This window comes from Lissotriton vulgaris, chromosome 5, assembly GCF_964263255.1.
Source record: "Lissotriton vulgaris chromosome 5, aLisVul1.2, whole genome shotgun sequence".
Taxonomy (NCBI): Eukaryota; Metazoa; Chordata; class Amphibia; order Caudata; family Salamandridae; genus Lissotriton; species Lissotriton vulgaris.
In genome coordinates, this window is record NC_141693.1 from 1,129,675,741 (window position 1) to 1,129,699,021 (window position 23,281).

General features: G+C 44.7%; 1 protein-coding gene across 2 annotated transcripts in view; it reads right to left on the minus strand.

The window, feature by feature from the left end:
• Positions 1-23,281, minus strand: part of NRAP (nebulin related anchoring protein) — a 360,104-nt gene that overhangs the window by 195,989 nt on the left and 140,834 nt on the right. For both annotated transcript variants that reach the window (XM_086922847.1, XM_086922846.1), the window contains 2 exons: positions 16,461-16,565; positions 10,643-10,750 (listed from right to left, as the gene is read on the minus strand). In XM_086922847.1, coding sequence (XP_086778973.1) covers positions 10,643-10,750; positions 16,461-16,565 — 213 coding nt within the window. The remainder of the gene's footprint in view (positions 1-10,642; positions 10,751-16,460; positions 16,566-23,281) is intronic.

Genomic DNA, 23,281 nt, shown 5'->3' on the forward strand with positions numbered 1-23,281 from the left:
TAACAGCCCTACCTGCATATTCAAGGCAGTAATGCCTTATAAAAGTGTGGAAAGATGCCCATGTAGCCCTCTGGATATCCCACTCCAGAACATCCCTAGCCAAAGCTATAGTGGTGGCATTAGCTCTGGTAGGATTTGCCTGAATGCCCTCAGGAAGCTCCTTCTTGGACAAGGCATAGCTTAGTTTTATGTACCAAATTATCCATCTGAATAGAGCCTATTTTTTGACTGTCCTTCCCTTCTTAACACATGTAAATCCTACAAAAATCTGCATCGATATACAAGCTATAAGCCCCAACTGATGAAGCTTCTCCCTTAGAGGAATGTGGTGGAAATAAGAAAGCTAGAAGCGTGATGGAAAGGCAACACCAGCTTTAACAGAAAGGATGCCCCAGTTGGAAGCACAAATTTGTCCGGCCAGAAGGTGGTACATGATGCTGTCCTTGACAAAGCCATACATTCACTGATATGGCACGCAGATGTAATTGTTAATAAGAAGATGGCCTTAAGGGTCAGTAGCTTCAAACAGCAGCTATACATCGACTCAAAAGGCATGCACATAATGAAAGTAACAACCAAATTAGGGTCCAAATGTGGTATAGTAAAATTCTCAGGAGGAAACATATATGTAAGCCCTGTCAAAAAACGCATCATTATTGGTAGCTTACACAGACAACCATCCAGGCCAGAACCCAGGACCTAAACATCAGGGTCATATGTTGAATTTTCTGGACTTTCTGTGGGGACAGAAAAGATATGAAAACCTCTAAAGGTGTCCCTTTCCTACAGCAAAGCAGAAACATCTGTACGATTGCAAGCTGTGCACATGAATGTATGTGTTGTATGTGTCTAAGGGCACCATTCAATGCCCAGGATCTAGAGTAGAGAACACCTGGTTTGTCTTTCCGCAAGAAGGTATTCAAGAACCAAATGTATAAAATCGAACTGGGCACCAAGAAAGAGCAGTAGTAATATAATTTGCCCCACTCCTTCCCAGGGACACTGTCTATTGCCCCTTTGGCTAGCAATGACTGAATCTCCTTGGTGAGGATAGGACCATGTTCTGCTAAAGTCTGAGTCAAAATAGTGGGAACTGGAGGGGAATCCAAAGAAAGGGAAGCACAGAACAATGCAGAACAACCTGAAGAGCCCACTAGTCTAAGGTAATGATACGGCTGTTGGGCCGGTAAAAAGAGGAAATCAGAGCTGTAGTGTGTTGGTAATGACTGTACAAGAGGAAGATAATGGCTGGCACTGTCCTCTGAAACCAGCACTCCTACTGCAGCCTCGAACACGCTGTAAGGGTCCTGAACGGGCTGAGATTGCTAGGTGGTAAGCTAGAACCCAAGGGTAGCCCCTGAATTTCCAGAATTTGTGATGGAACTGGGCAGACGTGGACAACAACCCCAAGAAGCAGGCTGAAGCATGGCTATATATGAATCGCTGCAAAGCTGGATCCACCTTATCTCCGAACAACCTGGAGCCTTCAAAAGTAATATCCACAAGGGATGCCTGCACGTCCCGGGGAAACCTATGGCATGCATCAAAGTATTGCAAAAAACACAGTTGATGGACAGAATGTAGAACAATGTCATACATTCACCCCAGTACAAGGATCTGGGCCTAAATCCATCGTTTTTTTGCACTCCACACCACCCTGGGTTAGACACTGGCTACATGCAAATCAGCTCTGACCCTGTGCCTCATGGGAACAGTCCAGTCCCAACTACCAAGCCATGTCTTTTCCAGACCGGAATCAAGCATCCAAGGACCGGTTTCTGGCTATCAGCCTTCATCAGCCTGGATAGCTTGACTCCAGTGGTGTGGAGATCCTGGGACTCACGTCTGAGTATACCCAGCACACTCGGGGTGAAAATTGCAAAACACACAGTTGATGGACAGAATGTAGAACAATGTCATACATTCACCCCAGTACAAGGATCTGGGCCTAAATCCATCGTTTTTTTGGACTCCACACCACCCTGGGTTAGACACTGGCTATATGCAAATCAGCTCTGACCCTGTGCCTCATGGGAACAGTCCAGTCCGAACTACCAAGCCATGTCTTTCCCAGACCGGAATCAAGCATCCAAGGACCGGTTTCTGGCTATCAGCCTTCATCAGCCTGGATAGCTTGACTCCAGTGGTGTGGAGAGCCTGGGACTCACGTCTGAGTATACCCAGCACACTCGGGGTGAAAATTGCAAAAAACACAGTTGATGGACAGAATGTAGAACAATGTCATACATTCACCCCAGTACAAGGATCTGGGCCCAAATCCATCGTTTTTTTGCACTCCACACCACCCTGGGTTAGACACTGGCTATATGCAAATCAGCTCTGACCCTGTGCCTCATGGGAACAGTCCAGTCCGAACTACCAAGCCATGTCTTTCCCAGACCGGAAACAAGCATCCAAGGACCGGTTTCTGGCTATCAGCCTTCATCAGCCGGGATAGCTTGACTCCAGTGGTGTGAAGGGCCTGGGACTCACGTCTGAGTATACCCAGCACACTCGGGGTGAAAATTGCAAAAAACACAGTTGATGGACAGAATGTAGAACAATGTCATACATTCACCCCAGTACAAGGATCTGGGCCCAAATCCATTGTTTTTTTGCACTCCACACCACCCTGGGTTAGACACTGGCTATATGCAAATCAGCTCTGACCCTGTGCCTCATGGGAACAGTCCAGTCCGAACTACCAAGCCATGTCTTTCCCAGACCGGAATCAAGAATCCAAGGACCGGTTTCTGGCTATCAGCCTTCATCAGCCTGGATAGCTTGACTCCAGTGGTGTGGAGAGCCTGGGACTCACGTCTGAGTATACCCAGCACACTCGGGGTGAAAATTGCAAAAAACACAGCTCTTCACACCACTGGAGTCAAGCTATCCAGGCTGATGAAGGCTGATAGCCATAAACCGGTCCTTGGATGCTTGATTCCGGTCTGGGAAAGACATGGCTTGGTAGTTCCGACTGGACTGTTCCCATGAGGCACAGGGTCAGAGCTGATTTGCATATAGCCAGTGTCTAACCCAGGGTGGTGTGGAGTGCAAAAAAACGATGGATTTAGGCCCAGATCCTTGTACTGGGGTGAATGTATGACATTGTTCTACATTCTGTCTATCAACTGTGTTTTTTGCAATTTTCACCCCTTAGTGTGCTGGGTATACTCAGACGTGAGTCCCAGGCCCTTCACACCACTGGAGTCAAGCTATCCCGGCTGATGAAGGCTGATAGCCAGAAACCGGTCCTTGGATGCTTGATTCCGGTCTGGGAAAGACATGGCTTGGTAGTTCGGACTGGACTGTTCCCATGAGGCACAGGGTCAGAGCTGATTTGCATATAGCCAGTGTCTAACCCAGGGTGGTGTGGAGTGCAAAAAAACGATGGATTTAGGCCCAGATCCTTGTACTGGGGTGAATGTATGACATTGTTCTACATTCTGTCCATCAACTGTGCTTTTTGCAATTTTCACCCCGAGTGTGCTGGGTATACTCAGACGTGAATCCCAGGCTCTTCACACTACTGGAGTCAAGCTATCCAGGCTGATGAAGGCTGATAGCCAGAAACCGGTCCTTGGATGCTTGATTCCGGTCTGGGAAAGACATGGCTTGGTAGTTCGGACTGGACTGTTCCCATGAGGCACAGGGTCAGAGCTGATTTGCATATAGCCAGTGTCTAACCCAGGGTGGTTTGGAGTGCAAAAAAACGATGGATTTAGGCCCAGATCCTTGTACTGGGGTGAATGTATGACATTGTTCTACATTCTGTCCATCAACTGTGTTTTTTGCAATTTTCACCCGAGTGTGCTGGGTATACTCAGACGTGAGTCCCAGGCTCTTCACACCACTGGAGTCAAGCTATCCAGGCTGATGAAGGGTGATAGCCAGAAACCGGTCCTTGGATGCTTGATTCTGGTCTGGGAAAGACATGGCTTGGTAGTTCGGACTGGACTGTTCCCATGAGGCACAGGGTCAGAGCTGATTTGCATATAGCCAGTGTCTAACCCAGGGTGGTGTGGAGTGCAAAAAAACGATGGATTTAGGCCCAGATCCTTGTACTGGGGTGAATGTATGACATTGTTCTACATTCTGTCCATCAACTGTGTTTTTTGCAATTTTCACCCCTTAGTGTGCTGGGTATACTCAGACGTGAGTCCCAGGCCCTTCACACCACTGGAGTCAAGCTATCCCGGCTGATGAAGGCTGATAGCCAGAAACCGGTCCTTGGATGCTTGATTCCGGTCTGGGAAAGACATGGCTTGGTAGTTCGGACTGGACTGTTCCCATGAGGCACAGGGTCAGAGCTGATTTGCATATAGCCAGTGTCTAACCCAGGGTGGTGTGGAGTGCAAAAAAACGATGGATTTAGGCCCAGATCCTTGTACTGGGGTGAATGTATGACATTGTTCTACATTCTGTCCATCAACTGTGTTTTTTGCAATTTTCACCCCGAGTGTGCTGGGTATACTCAGACGTGATTCCCAGGCTCTTCACACCACTGGAGTCAAGCTATCCAGGCTGATGAAGGCTGATAGCCAGAAACCGGTCCTTGGATGCTTGATTCCGGTCTGGGAAAGACATGGCTTGGTAGTTCGGACTGGACTGTTCCCATGAGGCACAGGGTCAGAGCTGATTTGCATATAGCCAGTGTCTAACCCAGGGTGGTTTGGAGTGCAAAAAAACGATGGATTTAGGCCCAGATCCTTGTACTGGGGTGAATGTATGACATTGTTCTACATTCTGTCCATCAACTGTGTTTTTTGCAATTTTCACCCGAGTGTGCTGGGTATACTCAGACATGAGTCCCAGGCTCTTCACACCACTGGAGTCAAGCTATCCAGGCTGATGAAGGGTGATAGCCAGAAACCGGTCCTTGGATGCTTGATTCCGGTCTGGGAAAGACATGGCTTGGTAGTTCGGACCGGACTGTTCCCATGAGGCACAGGGTCAGAGCTGATTTGCATATAGCCAGTGTCTAACCCAGGGTGGTGTGGAGTGCAAAAAAACGATGGATTTAGGCCCAGATCCTTGTACTGGGGTGAATGTATGACATTGTTCTACATTCTGTCCATCAACTGTGTTTTTTGCATCAAAGTATGGCATAGAAATACCACAAAATGTGCCCCTAACACATCCAACATGATCTGTGGAGTCCAGACAGGCCGTAAAATGTACTTGGTTGCATCCTGTCTATTGTGAACCACCTGGGTGAAAATATTTCAGACTTCTTTCGGGAGGGTGGGCAAGATCATGCTCACCATATCTTAGAGGAAATTAGTGTATCTCCCCAACATACAGACAACATTCACAGAGTGCATTGTCCAACAAGAGCATCTAGGTGCTTCCATTCTCTGTCAGAATAGGCCAAATGGAAGCCTGAACTATAAGGCTTTGCAGTGTGGGGAGTTGTGTCAAATAGGACTGACCACTGGGTGCTGGCCTGTGGTGCATTTGCAGCATGACAACTTACCACAGCAGTGCCAAAATGGTTCTACCATGCATCTGTCAGGGATTCTAATAGGGTTTCATTGAAAGGTAGCAGAGGCTCTGAAGTTGAATGGCAGAGTTTCAAGGTTTCTGTAAGCAAATTAGCTTTAGTTTCTAAATTTGACAACTGTAGTTCCAACACCTCTATGAACCCATACTGCACAGGAGCAGAACACCCTAATAGTGACCCCAATGATAATTCCTATTCCATTTCTGGTGAGGTATCAGGGACACTAGCATTTTGAAGGTCTAATTGCAGTGCAGCATCAGTATGGTGAGGTGTTAAACATTCTTTGTCTCCTCTTCATCATTCTCGTCATGTGAAACATTCTGAAGTTCCTGGATCGCATCCGAATTTAAACGAACAGGCCCTCAAGAGGCCAAAAATCCTGACACCGAGGAAAAGGCACTGCCAGTGAAACCTTCCACAACATGGACTGTGCCTTTGTGATTTCATAATGAGACACTTGAGATCGGCTCCAGATTCTAGATCAGCATCTGGGTCTGAAGTTCAGACTACCGTCTGAACTTATCGGGCCCGATTCACAAATGCAATCTGAGACAAAAGTATAACTTTATGACTTTTCGTATTACAGAGGTCATTTATGAATTGCATCTTTACGGCCGCAGTCGGGCCAGAATCTCCCCTTGGACCGTACTCTCTGCCCCTGGACCGTACTCTCCGGCTCGGGCCAGAAGAAGTGTAATCAATGGGGCGAAATGCAATTTTTACAAAAAGGAAAATTAGGAATGTGTGATAAATGGTAGAGGAGGTCATGAAAATCAGTTTGGCCAGGGAGAAGGGTGTGGCTGGACACTACATCATACCCCAGATAAGTTTGCTCCTTTGCATCATGGTACTTGCAGTCCACAATTTGCGCTCCCCTCAGTGTTGACTGTAGTATTGACCTCAATTTGTGATACTCTGCTCATTCTGCATTCTGCTCGTAAGGTGCAGATTTAGAACACAATTTACCTAATTTTTTGTGCTCAGAGACATAAAATGCCACCTCCCGCTTCTTGATGGCCTCCAGATGCAACAGGAAGCATTTTTAGAATGACTCTAATTCATGCTTCTCTCTCAGACACCAAAGGCACATGTTGGGCATGTTCATAGTCAACATCTACTTTCTGAAAGTACAGCATAGCTTGAAGCCTTGAGGATATATGTCCCTAGCACGCTCACTGAAACCAGTTTTAGAAGTTGGTGAAAAGCCAACAAAAATTCCACAGCAGAGCTCTGCATCCACATCGAAGGGTGCATAAAAGGAATTCACATCAGCGCGCATTGGTGGTGTCTATATACAGCTCTTTGCCGTCACGTCAAGCAGCAGTTCAAAGCCGCCACAGTGTCAAATGACACCACCTATCGGCACATAGGAGCATTTGCTAAAAAGATTTCAGATCGAGTTGAGGTGAATTAAAAAAGTCAGGGCTCTGTCACTAGAAACATCCATCAGAATGACAGTTAAAATCTGTAACATGATGTCATAAACATAGGTCTATGATTATATTTTTGGACAGTGCTTAACCCGTTGCGGGCTTATGACGAGCTCAGCTCGTCATGAGGCACGGTTGAGCTGCACTCATGACGAGCTGAGCTCGTCACAGCCATTGGAACGTTTGCACGCGGGGATAATTTCCCCGTTGTGCTGAACGTTCTAAAACGGGTGTGGTTGTGACAAGCTCTGCTCGCCACGAGTGCAGCTCCGCTTTGCCTCATGACGAGCCGAGCTCGTCACCAGCACGGCGGCGCCACACGCGGCCCTCCTCCCCCTCGCACAGGAGGGAAAAAATCCCCGCAGGGAAGGGGTTAAACTGTCTATAGATTGAAGCAGTAGGCATAGGAAAAGTTGTATTGTGTCAGTCGCAAGACTAGCTACAAGATATTTAGAAAAGGGCATGTTTCATTCATCCTGCTAAATTTAATTGATCATATCTTTTTTTTTGTTATAATTTTTATTTTATTAAAGAAAAAGAACTTATACACAAGGCAATAAGACAATACAGTCGGACATGTGTTCAAGGAGGAAGGAAACTGCAGTACAATATAATACAAACATCATTGATGCAAGGGGGGGAGCCAGTGAGGAAAACAAGATCAGTGTGCATAAAAGCTACACAAGACTTGGAATTCCGGGTCAGGGGGAAAGGGGAACCTCTGGGGTCTCCACGAATGGAGGCGTGCATATATTTCCACGGTAGGAGTTCCATTGGCTCCAAATTTTATTCCATTTCCTGGGTCTACCCCGTGCCACATACACCGTCTTCTCCCTGAACATACACCAGTACATGTTCTCCTTCCATGCCAAGACCGTGGGCGGCAGCTGAAAACCCCACAACTGCGCGATGTCTCTCTTAGCAATCATATTACCAAGGGTCTCCCACTGAATCTGTGCCACATCATAGTCATTCGGTTCCCAGACATTCAATAGGCAACGCCTCGCTTCGGGTAATAATGCCACCCCTGTGACTCTTTCCATCACAGCATGAACACGATTCCAGAACGCCACCACCCCCGGGCACTCCCAAATTATATGGAGGAAGGTTCCAACCAGTCCACAACCACGCTTACATAACCCATCCACTGAATAACCCATATGAATCAAGCGCGGGCCAGTGACATATATCCGATGTAGGATTTTAAGTTGAACGAGTCGGAGGCAGGCCGGAATTGCGACCTCCTTCGGCGAGGATAGCGCCGACTGCCAGTCCTCGTCATCCAACTCTAAACTGTCGCTGGTCCAAACTTCCCTGAGCCGCACCAACAGATCCGTTCGATTATTAATCAATTTCTTATATATCAAAGAAATAGTGCTGTCGGGCACGTGGCCGTCAAGCACCCGATCTTCTAGTGGGGAGGATTCGGGGATGTCAATACCCTTAGGAAAAACCGACCTCAACGCGTGGGTAATCTGTGCATAACTGAAAAATTCTCTATCACTCAGCTCATACTCTACCTTCAGTGCCTCGAAGGTCTTGATTTTACCCTTGACCCATAGATCACTCACCCTACTAATACCAATCATATCCCACTTTTCAAATCCTTTTGTTTTCCACAGGCAACCCAGTCTTAATTGATCATAATAGATAATCAATTACCAGCTTTATTGTGTATGTGTAAGAGTATGGTACCTTACTCACAGTAATGTAATCTGGAAACTGCCCGCTGTCTAGTTTTGGTAAGCCTGTGCAGTGATTTACAGCAAAATCTGCCTTTTTCACTTTGCGAATTTCTGTCATCTGACATTCGAATAGCAAGCACTCAAAGGCCACTAGTATGGATTTGTGGCACACTCCATGGCACACATTAACCAAATTCCTGAGTCAGCACTGCTGAGACAGCTTTTTGACGGAGCCTATTCAGAGAGGCATTTTAGCACACTTAAAGTAACACTCTTGTAGTTGTCATTTATATACCCTTCATGCCTTTTTGAATTAACCCCAAACACCCATAATGAGAATAAAGTTGGACTAGTCCGGAATTGTTCATATACAGATGGTGCAAACAGAAAGGACTGTGCACTCCTTGCACATTTATTAAGGAGTAGGACATTTCGGGGCTGATTCAAACAGGTATGTGGGAGCACAAAGGAGTACTGCTGTATTGTTTAAAATAATTCTTTATTAACTCAGAATTTTCTGTTGTATACACACTTATTGCCATTCAGTGAAGCAGAGGAAATGAGTGTTCAGGTATTATCATCATTATAGCAGCACGCCAGTTACAGTACGCACATCCACTGAGGGCAAAGGGTGCACCAAGAGTTATATCACTCATCATAACAATAATAAAGAGAAATACTTATTTTCCACTTAGAAAAGTAACATAAACGACTTGACATCCGCGGGTTGCACAATAAGTACATCTGACATGCACTATAAATGATATATTGTTCGCCTATAAACCCAGGGCATTGGCTCAAGATTACTCCTGTATAACTACATACCGTGTGTTCACAAATACATTTGTGAATTGGTCTCTTGGGTCGCGTTTACAAAGCTATTTGCGCATATGCTTGCACATAAGGTAGCTTTCTTCACTACTGCAAAAGCACTTTTAGGATTCACAAGAGTTGCTGTACACATGTTAGATGATTTACTAATACAAGGTTTTTTCATGTTGTCAAAAATATACTTCAAGCGGCGGGAAGTGGGTGGCTAGAATGCCGTCAAACTATGAGCACACCCACAGACATGTGTGTGCAGTTATTCATACACTTCCTACCACCCTATTCCGATCAGAGTGGGAAAGGTCTGAAATGGATTGCACAAGGAGTCGGTCTCAATGCTTTTAGTCCCAGGCTCTCATTGGGGACTGATGTATTCCAGCACTATGGGGCCCACTTATGATGTTTTATCAAATGTTTTCATGTGTAAATACCATAGCAATTGCGAAGGCACTTACTAAATTTTTTCAAGTATTTGTCCATGGGGAATATACCCCCAACCCCCATATAGAAATATAGTAAACCACTTTGCCTACTACACCCGATCAGTTTGGAGAGGAGTGGATAGTCCATTCCCACTTTGGAAAGAGATTTACTCCTGCCACTGACAGGAGTAAATCTCTAGCTATTTCCAGAGTGGGAAGGGGTTGTAAAAGAGCTTGTGAATACTACAAAAATATAAATATGTAGGTGTTAATAAACTAGCAGGAAGTTGTCACCCTGGAACATCAACTTTCTACCCACAATTGGATATTTACACATATGGAAACATTTTTGGGAGCAAATCATTTTACGTGTACGAAACCGACATCTGTCAAATATAAAAGTCCTAAGATCGGACTTACATCCACAAATAGCTTTGCGAATGAGGGCAAAGTGCCTAGAGCCTATGCTTTTTTGGAACTAAAAAAACTGCAAGCTACTACTTGCCACATTTTAATCAATATGTACATTATTTACGTTATAAGTACTGTCGTGGTAACTACATATTTTTCTATTGTGCTTGTAGTAATATGGCTTCAGGGCTGTTTGGCCTCAGAGGCATGCGTTATTTTTTGTTCTAAATACAGACTGCTAACTATACATAAGTATATATCTGTATTGTACATATAGTAATATGAGTTTTTGGTAGCTTGGACCCAGGGTCCTCCACTGTCCTACAAACAACAAGTAATCTGTTAAATGCATGGAGTACTTACATTGCTAGCCAGGCTGCCCACCTTCATGGCGTGTAGCATGCGCTTGTCCATGCCCATGCCTTGATAATGGCCTTTCATTTTGTTTTGGTAGTTTTCTTTGTATTTTAGCTGCGGAGAGAAACAAAACTGATAAGAAAGTGGATCCCATCACGTTAACTCCTAACCCACAACGTAAATAATAATTATATATCAAGGTCCGCGTTCTAGCGGTTCAAGCACTTTCCATACCATATTCACGTTTCATTTATCTTGAAAAATTAAAGCAATAGTACAATCACTAAACGAAACCATGGAAAGCTCTAGAAAGACTGAGAGAACTAAAAAGAGAAAAAGAGAGAGAGGGAGAGTAAAGAGAGAGAGAGAGAAAAAGAAAGGGGAGAGAAGAGAGGGGTAAACACAGACAAAGACTGGTGCCACGGATCGGCAGGATTTCATGCAACAAAATGAACATTGCAGTAACTCATCTTCTGGTTTTTTTTTTAAGTAGGATAAGATTTCCCTTGGGAAATGTAAATCCGATTGGCAGGAATATTTGAATCTGATTGTTTTTACATGCTTGTAAAAATTATAGATTCAATATGGCCTCGTCAGAAATTGTCTACAGCAGTGGGCTATGAAATGTAATGCCTCATTTTCCAAGAAAATGAATGCTCTTTGATGTAGCATAATAGGTTAAGATGCGTGCAAAGGTGTGTACAAGATTGTGGGAAGGGAACATGATTCCCAAGAGGTGAAACATGCAATGGGTAAAGATGCCCCTACCCCACAATGGTAATACATTTCATATTACATTGCACATCTGCATTTATGGTGTATCCATGTGCAGCAATTATAAATAAATGTATTTATCCATAGCCAGAGCACAATGCGTTTGATCCATTCATGGCACAAAGAGTGTAAAATGCTAATAATTACCATTGATGAGAGTGAGGGGGAGGCTTGCTTCATGGGATGTATTCGGCTGTGAGAAGCTTGAGTTACCAGCCAGACCAGCAACATGGGGTCCGGTTCTGTCCATCACCACCCATGGATAGCTAAGCATGGGTTGACCCACTTTTTTATTGAATATTTCTAATACTATTATTAATCGGTTTGTGAACCCTGATCTGGGTTTCTAAACCCTTTAGGCTCATGGACTTTGCTAGATCTCCCACAGCCCTACACGGTTTGTTGAGGTAGAATTTTTTTTTAAAAGAAAGAAAACTTACCTGCAGATGTGTGCATTACAGCCTGGTGGGGAAGATGCAAAATGTGTAGGACACTTTGGCTTGCCCAAGAGGGTCGGCCAAACAGTCATCCTAACTTAGGGAGCGAAAACCACCCCTCCCCTTGGCCCCTGCTATGGTCAGCTCGCCCCTCCCCGCACCTAGGAGCGGAAAAATAAAGTGATAATAACACTAGTTATTATCATTTTATTTTTTCCTCTGCACTGATCTCAAAGCAGTGGGGCGACGCTTCCCTGCCTCAGTAGAGGAGCCGCCACTGAGACAAACAAAAAAAAACAGTTTCCAACTGTCAAGCTATTGCAAACTTTCTGATCCTTACAAGCCCACCTGACTGGTAGGTCAATGAGTTTGATAGGACAGACGATTTGGAATGGAATCAGTAACAAATCCAGCTGGTGTCACAGAACAAATTATTCAGGCTGTGTATGAAACATGTGAAGTTGATAACTTAAAGACGTTGGTAGAAGAAGGCGTAATCATTCACCGGCCCCCACTATCTACCCGATTATAAAATACAATGAGACTGTGATGGGTCCTCAATAAAATCAACATTTATGGGCTGTACAGTGATACTCGTATGCCAGGCCATTGTTTGTGGATTGCTGGTAGGATTAGTGATGCAGGTTTGAAGTACAGAAGGGGTCACATGTCAGATCAATGTCTGTACAGGTAGGCTTGGGGCCAAATCTGACAAGTGCCTGAGACAGAGCGGTACCACCCTGAAGTGCTCTCTACTCCAGAAAATCATCCCATTGTTCCAAACCAACCACGGCGAAGAGGTGACAAGACCTCCTGTGATGGCCCACCTACTACTGCACTATTAGTTAAACTGGGCTTCCGCAGCAACATACTGACACAATGCAAAGAATAGAAAAGCAGATAAACAGATCGCTCTTGAACCTTTTAAATCACAAGAACAAAAAACGAACCCTAACAGTGCTTTACTGGCTCCCAAAGGATGCACTGATCAAGTTTAGACTACTCCACACCATGCAAAACAGACACATCGCTACACATGTTCTCTGGTATGAAAGAGGTCCAGGCTGTGGCTTGCGCTAAATGAAGCCTTGCCTGATAGCTCAAACAATGCACATGAAATCGAAGAAATGCTCACAAACTCTTAAAACTTTTCTTACCCCATTTACTTTAGCCCCTCCCAGAAAAGTGGAGAAGTGTGGCTCAATGGTTAGAGCGGCAGACCCTGATGCAGAGTTCTGGACTGGAACCAGGGTTCAATACCCGCCTCTGCGGGTCTTGGGCTCAATTTCCTCGGACCTGATAATTCTCGCCTCGGTGCCTATTCTAATCATGGGTCCCACTCTGCAACTCTGGGCAACAGCTTGCTTAATCGCCTCAACAGTGCTGGGATGCCTGGCTTCACCTTGGGGGTGCCCAGGAGTGGACATTTCACAGGAAAAAGGCAGGAAGGGTTCCACAGCGGTATGAGTACAGCGCCAGGACACCCCTTTGCTGGGGCAGCAGTGTGCTTTACAAGTACAAATTCATTCATTCAAAAGAGTCTGACCTATCTCAAGGCTCAAACATCTTAGGACTCTTTTATATCTACATAAGTCCACGTCATGTACTCATTATAGCCTTCGATGTAACATGCTGCAACTATGCCAACAACAGGCAGATGATCCTATAACTGGAAATCCTGACAAATCTAGACAAATCAGGTGTTGACCACTGTCTGAGCCTTCTTTCAATTGATTGATTTGATTTGATTTTAATTTGTAAAGCGCAACATTTGCCCTAAGGCATCACAAAACGGTAGAATTAGATGGTCTGGACATAAGCTGAACCGGACCACAGCCACCATAAGAACCAGAACCTATTGCCATCACAAAGATGGAGGGCCTGATCAGTTGCACAATTATCGCTGATTCTAATTCATTCCATTGCAGAAATATGAGCAGCTACAATATCACAGTGATAGGAGAAGAGTTCTTCTTGCTACGTATCATGCTACATCACCAACGGCTTTCTCAAGCAAAACCTACGATTTAGCGCATAACCTATCTGCCTTAACCTCATCAAAGGTCTAAAACTCTTCACAAATACAGTGCAATACAAGGGAATGAGAACTTCTCACCCAGACTTTCTAAACACTACAGAACTCTTAAGTGACTAAAATCTGCTATGCAGCACTCTGTAAAACTATTATATAAGTGCACTTGCGATGCAATAAAATCTCCTTGTCAGCTTTAACATCGTCTTTTGGGCTAGCCTGTACTCATATAGTTATTAACATGCTCTCCACAAGCCCTTCCAAATGAATCCCACCCATGCAATGCGAGTTAAACTAAAAATTATCTTTATTAATAGCCACATAACAAAAATGATAGCAGAATTTAATCAAAAGATGGTGAGATGGGACTGATAATTTAGGTTTCTATCTTGTCATTCAGGTAATAAAGTACTTGCAGACTGACTACAGACAGTGAAAATTTGGGAGGTAGTCAAAAGATTATTTTAAGCCAAGTACAAGCTAACAGGATCTAGGGTTAACACACCACAATGAAAAAAAATGGGGAATCGTTCTGTTTCCGCTCAACTGAGCAGCATCAAAGAATCCTCTTTGTGGAATGCCACAGACACTCCATTGACTTTAATAAAGGCATCTTAAACCCTTTAAGAATGTTTCGGTTTCGCCTGGAAACTCATGTTATATGCAAAACATAGCTGACTACATAAGGAAGATTTTAGGATACATTTAGTGCCAGTGAAAGCAGCAAGATATTGTGGAGGTGTGAAAACAGGAGAATCTCTAAATAAGATGAAAATCTACAAAGTAGGCTCCGAGAGAATTTCTATGTCCACTGCATGGAGTTGTTGAACCCTATGGGCCTTATTTATGAGCCCCTGCGTCACTTTTGCGCTGCTGTTGCGTCACTTTTTGTGATGCAGCGGCGGCGTGAATAATGCACCATGTTGTGCCATATTTACGAAGTGGCACATCTAGGCAGATGCTTCACTTCGTAAACCCCTGGGCTACATTATACCTGCGTCAGGTATAATGTATGCAGGGTGGGTGTTTCCCCGCATGAAAGGGTCATGGAAGTGGCGTAGTGAAATTATAAGATTTCACTGCGCCACTTCTAGGACACCAATGCGTCAATATCTTACGCCTGCCTCAAGGCAGGCGTTAGGGTGACGCAGGCCCTTTCACATTGGCTTACCCAAGTGAAAGGACACATTGCTGGAGTTGCGTCTGTTTTCAGACACACCCCAGCAATGCGCCACTTTGGCGCTGACAAACAAGTCAGTAATACTGAAGTATCTGTCACTCCTTGCGACATGATACGCCATACAGTAAATATAACGCATCCATCTTATGCAGCAAGGGCGCACTGAGAGGGGTTGCATCGCTGCGCGAAACACTTCTCGTAAATGAGGCCCTCTATATGCTTAGGGATCTACCACACCAATCCTAACCTTCGGTGCCCCCCTGTGCTCTCTGGTCTGTCAATGCCTGTGCGCCTGTGTGCAACGGCAATGAAGGTGTCTATAAATCTACAACTGCTGGTGTATTGTTGGTATCAGTAGGCTCTGGTGTGGGAGTAAGTGCTTGATCAGCAGCAGTGATGGCCTGTTATTGACCTTGCGTCGCATGCATTAAGCTGTTAAAACTTGGTGATTAATAGCATTTATATATTCACTTGCCAGACCATTAGTCCGTGTGGGAGAATCACATTTTCTGTGCTAAAATAGTATGGAAGGAAATAGGCAAGACTTTGTTGAAGGCAAACGTAATATGCAATAGTGACTGAATGATTGTGTGCTATAAGAGCCTTGCGCAAAGCATCCAACGGTCAGGTGAATGCCTTGCTCATGAATTCTCACCTGGACACTTGGGTAGGAGATGAAGACCCTTCATTTGGGCTGTAGGAGCCCTGATACCGTCTTAATTTTTCTGTATCCATCAAGAGCAATATTTGAGGAACTTAGGTCTAAAGGACGGTAGCATAACAAATAGAGCCCATGCAAAACTAGGTAAGGCCCCTTATATTTTCAATTAGTAAGGCCTAATTGTCTTGAAGTCTTCAGCCTGCCAAGGTCCCTTGAGTGATGAGGCTCTCGTGCACCACAGGGAATGCAGGTGTTTACAATCTACCCCATTATGAGACAAAGAATTGCACAGTTAAAAAAAAGAACACGGGCCCATTTTCAATAGGGGCAGCTGGATACCCTTAAATGTGTTACCATTGTCCTTTATTTAACAAACACTTCTGTTTACCATTTGCACACAAATTTGTCAAACCTTTACGCATATATATATATATATATATATATATGACTGCATGGGAGGGCTGATTTCTTTGATAAGGCCTTTACAAAGGGGGACGTCAGGCTAGAAGAGAAACTGTAGGGAAAATACGGCTAGATGTGATTAGAATTTATGTCATCATTCACAAGGAAAAAGCACATTGTATGCACAGATACATCTGCCAACCTTCAGGTGATTGCCATTGACCTTATCTAGCTATAGAAACTGATCTGAAGCAGACATATTAACCCACACTCTAGAACACGGCAGCAGCTCCAGGGAGTTAAGAATTTGTGGAACTGCACGGTATGATGGTACTTACATCGCTGGTGTATTTTGAGACCTTGCTGGCGTTCTGGAACTGCGGGGTTTCGCAGTAGTTGATACTGTGGCCTTTGCTGCGCTCCATATCCTTCTTGTATTCCACCTGAAAGAAAGAGAGAACCACCAGAAGCAGGAAGTGTCAATTGCTAAGAGCAAAGTTGTCCTTCAGTCAATTGTTGGTTATTGAGTCACTCGCCTGACAACCACAGGAATTAGTAAAGGACACACTATCACAACACAAAGGATGGATTTAAAAAAACTGATGAATAGCCTGTCGACCTACTTCTTGGCAACCCCACTTAGCTTTGAGGAGAGGAGGTGACGCTGCCATTTGAAACATGCATTCACCATGACATTCTCCGGCTGACATGGCATGGGATCGCCCACCCCACTTGGGCAGTCCATCTGATGCCTAGTCAGCCATTTTTTTTGTTGTCCACGAAAGCCATGGACAACATCGCACGAAAGCCATAGACAACATCGCAGAACTGGAGAGAGGAAAACTAACGTTCCCAAGTGCCAGGAAAAAACTCCCAGTGCATCTGGGACACTAATTTTTCAATTCCCAACAGCAACACTCACTTAAAGGGATTGGCTTTGGAAAGCTAAGAATATGCCAACTGGTTGCCATAACCCCTGATATGCCACCCTCCTAATGCTTGTTTAAGGGATGGCGATGTACATGACTGCAAAGTCGCTGTGCATGTCTTTCAAACTATAATTTGAGGTTCGGCTGTGATGGTGAGGCTGATATTGCTGTATTGATTTAATAAAATACTTCAATTAAAAAACTGTAAAATTTAACTAAACTATTAAATCGTAAAGCAGATTGGAAATTACATCGTACATTTCCACAACAACATAACATGCATTACACTTCTCCAACTCTTGCCTACTTTACTTGTTTGTCAACATTGGGATACATCCCTTCATTAGAAGAGGTCAGAGATCCTACACAGTATTTTGTGGTGACTCGTTGGTCCTTTAGGGGGTCAGTGCTATAACTGTGTCTTGGCTGAAGGTGCTGGCGATTCAGTTGAGAGAATGGTGTACACTTTCTATGGCTTTGCTTGTGAAGAAACCATTTGTTATACTATCAGAATCTCTATACTGCTTTTTCCCACAAGTATGGCATTGCAGGTATCTCTTAATCTTGCTGTCATTTATGGACATTTGAGATTTCAATCCAACCGAATCTGACCCTTTTCAAGATCTCTGTGATGTGTTGTGTGGACAGATATGTGCGGCGTAGGACTTTGCCCTTGCTGTGTCATTTGCATTACCTGCCCATGTAGATTGTTTTCGAAGAAGCACTTGCAGACAAGGCAAAAAGGTATGATGCGATGTTGTGCATGCGAGGGTGCATTTGAGGTAACGTTAGTTGAATGGATATGGGATTCATTGCAGTGTAATGCAGGTGTAGTCTAGTTGAGTTGAGAGGTTTTTTGCCAGCTCTGTGGCTTTAGTGCCGTGTTGTGCGCGTAAGAGATTCAGAGGGATTTACACTGGGTTCTATTGGAGAAAGGTGAATTAAATACGTGATTTGGAAGATGCTGCGAAGTGATTAGGTCGAGCTGGCGTAAGCAGCCTGACGCGCTGCTGTCTCTAGCGATCTCTATTGTTAGGGACTTGCTTTGGAATGGGACAGGAGATGGGCACGCGCATTGCGATTTGAGCAGGTGTATGCGCACGTACACCCACTCGCTGTGCTCATCTCCTGTCCCGCTTCTGAGGCAAGTCAGCCTCCTGCAATAGAGCGTGTGCGCGCGCACAAACACACACACACACACACCTCTCCCCCTCCGCCTCACTCCCCCCCACCCCCTCACTGGGCTCTTTTCTCGCTGCGCTGCTACAGGCTCCGTCACGCTCAGGACTCCCCTGGTGTTATCTCCACCGCATCACCTGGCACACGCGGGGCTTCCCTCACTCATGGGAGCCCCACACTTGCATCGGCGGCCTCAGCCGCCACTTCTGCTCCTCCCTACGTGTGCAGCCACCGCAGGACTCTCCCTCAGGCATGGGAGCCCCGCGTCACCACTGCTGCTCTCTGCCAGGCACTCCGTGGGCGCGGGCTTCCAGCAGAAGGCGGAAGTCCCACCCCGCAACCAGCTTCACACTCCCGAACTTCAGGTTTTCGCACCAAATCGGCCCAGCGGCAGTGATACCTTCACTGCTCTTGTTGGCAGAGCATTGGCCATTGAAGAGCAAGGTAGGTGCATGCTGGACAGCAGTAAGAGAAGCGAGCCGTTTTGCGATCAGCTTAATTTTTTTATGCTCAAGGTCCAGCATGTTTAATGGACATCAAAATCACTCTCTAAATTCACACCTATGCAGATTCATCACTTTTCAGGGACACTATCCTAAAACATGATTGCGATCCACTGAGCCAACAGATCTTACTACAGACCGTGAATGTTCGGTCACCATTCATGTTCCGGCACAGTTGCATGAAGGGGGACGTGTCTTGTTTAATCTGCTGAATGTATTGTACACAGGTGTATTGAGAAAAGTACTCAAGTAGCGATCTAGGCTAACCTATTAAAGACCTGACCCAGTGGCTCCTAAACCTGCAATTGTAGGAGGCGATTAAAAATGTTGACACCACTAATTTCAAATAAGTGGGGGGAAGAAAATATCATCCTTTTGTGTAATTCCATTCATGTACTCTTTTGTTGCATTCATGTGCTGCCTGCTGAACTGAATTTTAAAGGCTGCAACTCGCTGATCAAGGACCCTAGTTCTCAAAACATCCTCGACCTTCATCTTGGTGTCAATGATAAGTGCTAATGTCCAAGGTTTCGCTCAGAAACCTGCGGCTGGTACTATCAAATGTCAGGTTTGTTCTTTGCGGCCCGGCCGCGCGGTCAATGCTTGTTGTCCTTTGCAAAAGCTGCATGGTTTGTATGAAATAAGTAGGCCGTTTATTGTTAAAATAAAATAAATTAAGGAATATTTCCTGCTCCGCCCTGTCCTTTGAATGCGATACATGCTATCAACGGGCAGGGCTCCGAGCCTGCCCCGGACTTAGCGTAGCTAGGTTACCAGTTTTGATAATGAGGCTCTTCCGCCACAAGGGTGTATCGTATTCAAGAGTGCGCTTGTCTTTTTAGTGCAAACACGTTCTGTAATCCTGCGACGTTAGCTTCTCTGTAGGCGTTCGCCACACGAGAGCACGGCGCAGTGTTAAAGTTGACACTGTGGGTGACGCAGGCATCGGGCCTTTATTGATTCAGATGGCGACCCATTTACATACCAATGAGTAACAGAAATGACATAGCCATGACAAGAGAAAACGCCCTTTCAGCTTTCACATGCAAAACATAATTTCATATCAAGTACTCCTAATTCAAACAATTAGTTTTTTATTCAGTTTTCCACGGATCCTTTTCGGGTATTGTGTTTTTAAAATTATTATTTTTTTTAATCCTCCCACCGTCGACTTAACTGTTATCCGCTACCCTTGTTGGGGTGTATCCACCCCACCTATTCCGGCGTGAGCCAGCCCTCTTGTGAACATTGGTTCTTATGTCGCATTTCGTCATAACTTTTCTTAAGACACTGGCTGTCTGTACAAACCCAACACAGGTCTGATAACTGCAGGGGGCTAACACCTCATCTTACAGTGCTCTTGGTGTTCACTGCTCAATTTATAAAAATACTGAAGTAATATATATAAATGCAGGGACTCATTCACACAGCCACACTCATTCTGATTCGCCCCAGTCTTACTGTGACTCAGTCTTACTCATTCCCAGTCGGCCTCAGTCATTCTCTCTCATTCTCAATTAAATGATTTGCACACTTGGCCACACTCCTTAACACTTGCTCTCTCTCTCACACACACACACATTCATTCACACTCACTCGTACTAAATCACTGACTCATTCACTCTCACTCACTCTCACACTGACTCACTCATTCTCTGACTCACTCAGACTTGACTCACTCAGTCTCACACACAGTAACATTCAGTTACACTCCTGGTCATTATCCCTCACTTATTTATTTTTACTTCTACTCTTATTACTCATTGTCCTCGATTCGACTTACTCCTTCACTGACATTCAGGGCAGGGCGGAGCACAGGAGTGGAGGTAGAGAGGTGGGTGTTACATGCTTCAGGGCTACGAGCCCATATTCCCCGCCTACCGCTCTCTCTGTTCTGCGCTTTGTGCTACAAGAGGGCCTGCGTCTGTGCCTGCTTAGTGACCGCATTCTGTCTGGGTCAGAGGAGTTCCCGTAAGGTGCCATGCCCAGTCTTTTGGCGTGTTGAAGCTCTTTTGGCCCCTAGAGAAAAGGGGCCCCTGCTTGCCCTTGTTGATGATCACTGAAGTCCTTGAGCCTACAAGCCACATGCCATGAGCTACAAGATTAAAAACCACATGCCAGCTAGCCTCAGCACACGGTTCTCTTTCACAGCGCCCAGTTGCAGCACTTTTTTTCCCGGATCCGGAAGGTAAGAAGCTGAGGCTGGAGCAGTACAGCAGTACAGACGGCAGTATTGGTGTTTGTGACGCAGGAGAGCTTCAGTCCCCCCCCCCCCTTCTCGTGTGTGGCAGCCCGGGATGAGACAGCTTCCTGGGCACACACACAGCCGCACTCGAGCACTTCACAGCTCTTTAGAAGACCATTTACATGTTAATGAGGCCTTGCTGTTGTTTCACCCCTTCTAAGAGCCCCTGCAGCTCCACTCTGCCTATTGCTTTTACTAAGCCCTACCCCTCCCCCACCCCGGAATTTGGCTCTAGTTGCGCCTCTGTGTGCTGGTGAGCTGGTGAACTGGACTTTGTGATCTTGTGTCACAGTGGCATTTTTCCCCCCAAAAAATAGGCACTATCTCCAATCGGTATTAACAAACACTGAACCACACACATAGTTATTGCTTTGTGTAGCCATTTTGGAACCTTCACAGTTATGTCCCATCGCTTGAGCCATTTCACTTTTGAAACCATTCGGATATATATCCAGTTTTGCACAATATTAACAGAAATCCACCAAGAACAGCTCTCTGTATGGAGCTAACACACAGTCATGTCCTGTTCTTTTTCCTTTAGTAACCGCTGCAATCTGAAAAGTATATGGACAAGTCAACTTCCTCCCTGGGCTCCCAAGATTTGTACATGGTAGGTGTCATACTCCCGTGTTTTAGAACAACCTCCGTGAGATACCTCACACAACACTGACATTGTTTCCCCCCCACCCCTTTCCTTCCCCCCTTTTCCCCTCAACTCACACAGGTACACAAGTCTCCTTTCTGAAAGACACAGTATCCCTGATGAAGACCTTCGTTTAAAGAACAGCCACTAAGAAGGTCGAAACGCGTTGGTTTCACCCGAGAGAGATCCATCACAGAACCAAGTTGGAATAGGGTCCCTTAATTGGACATAACAGAACCCCGTAAAGGGGCATGATCATTGAGCTCCAACACCTACCATTGACCACTCCCCTGGCTATACAAAAACAGTACAATTCAAGGACAAGAAAAGTAGTATTGTGCCTTTGTTCCATCCTATGGTGATAGAGTGTAACAGGATCAGTCTTCACTTATGCAATGTCTTAGGATGGTACATGTACCTGAGCTTCATTTTTTTCATTTTTTTGATTTCTTATTAGTGTTGTGACTAATGCACTATATGTTTTACAACTTATTTGCTTTGCACTGTATATAATTATTGGGCACATTGTTTGGATTGTTTGTGTATATATTTGAAGATGTGATAAGAGAAGGCAAGATCATAGTGTCTAGTTTGCCTAGTGACAGGCGTGAATGTTTTGTAAAATAAATGTGAAAATCAGACAATATATATAAATATATCCCAAGGATAATTGAAAAATCCTTTGGTATAAAATCGTTGGCTGTTAGATTGATATTGTCAGAGGTATTTTAGCTTTATACATACAGTGGCATTATCTATCTATCTATCTATCTATCTATCTATCTATCTATCTATCTATCTATCTATCTATCTATCTATCTATCTATCTCCCTCACTCTAGCTATCAATCGCCCTCAGTCTATCTATCTATCTATAGCCCTCCATCTATCCACCTATCACCCTCCCTCTATCTATCTATCGCCCTCACTCTATCTATCGATCGCACTCACTCTATCTATCTATTGCACTATCTATCTATCTATCTATCTATCTATCTATCTATCTATCTATCTATCTATCTATCTATCTATCGCCCTCACTCTATCTATCGCCCTCTATCTATCTATCCCCCTCACTCTATCTATCTATCTATCTATCTATCTATCTATCTATCTATCTATCTATCTATCTATCTATCTATCTATCTATCTATCTATCTATCTATCTATCTATCTATCTATCTATCTATCTATCTATCTATCTATCCATCTATCTATCAATCTATTGCCCTCACTCTATCTGCCTATCTATCGCCCTCCCTCTATCTATCGCCCTCCCTCTACCTATCTATCGCACTCACTCTATCTATCTATCGCACTCACTCTATCTATCGCACTCACTCGCTCTCTTGCATCACCACAGCATCACTCAGCACCACCACAGAATCACTCAGGGGCACTATAACATCACTATACGCTACCACAGCATGACTAAACGCCACAGCATCACTCGTCACCACCACAACATCACTCAGCGCCACCACAGCATCAATCTTTGCAACCATTCAACAACAACTGGTTCATATATGTTGTCTCAATGTTTCAAGCTTTATTACAAATGTCACAAAAAGATGTTAATATTTCACTTCTGTTCTAGGATTCTCATCACAATAAAATACAATGAACATAATCTTCACAAAAGTTATTTACAAAAGTTTAGG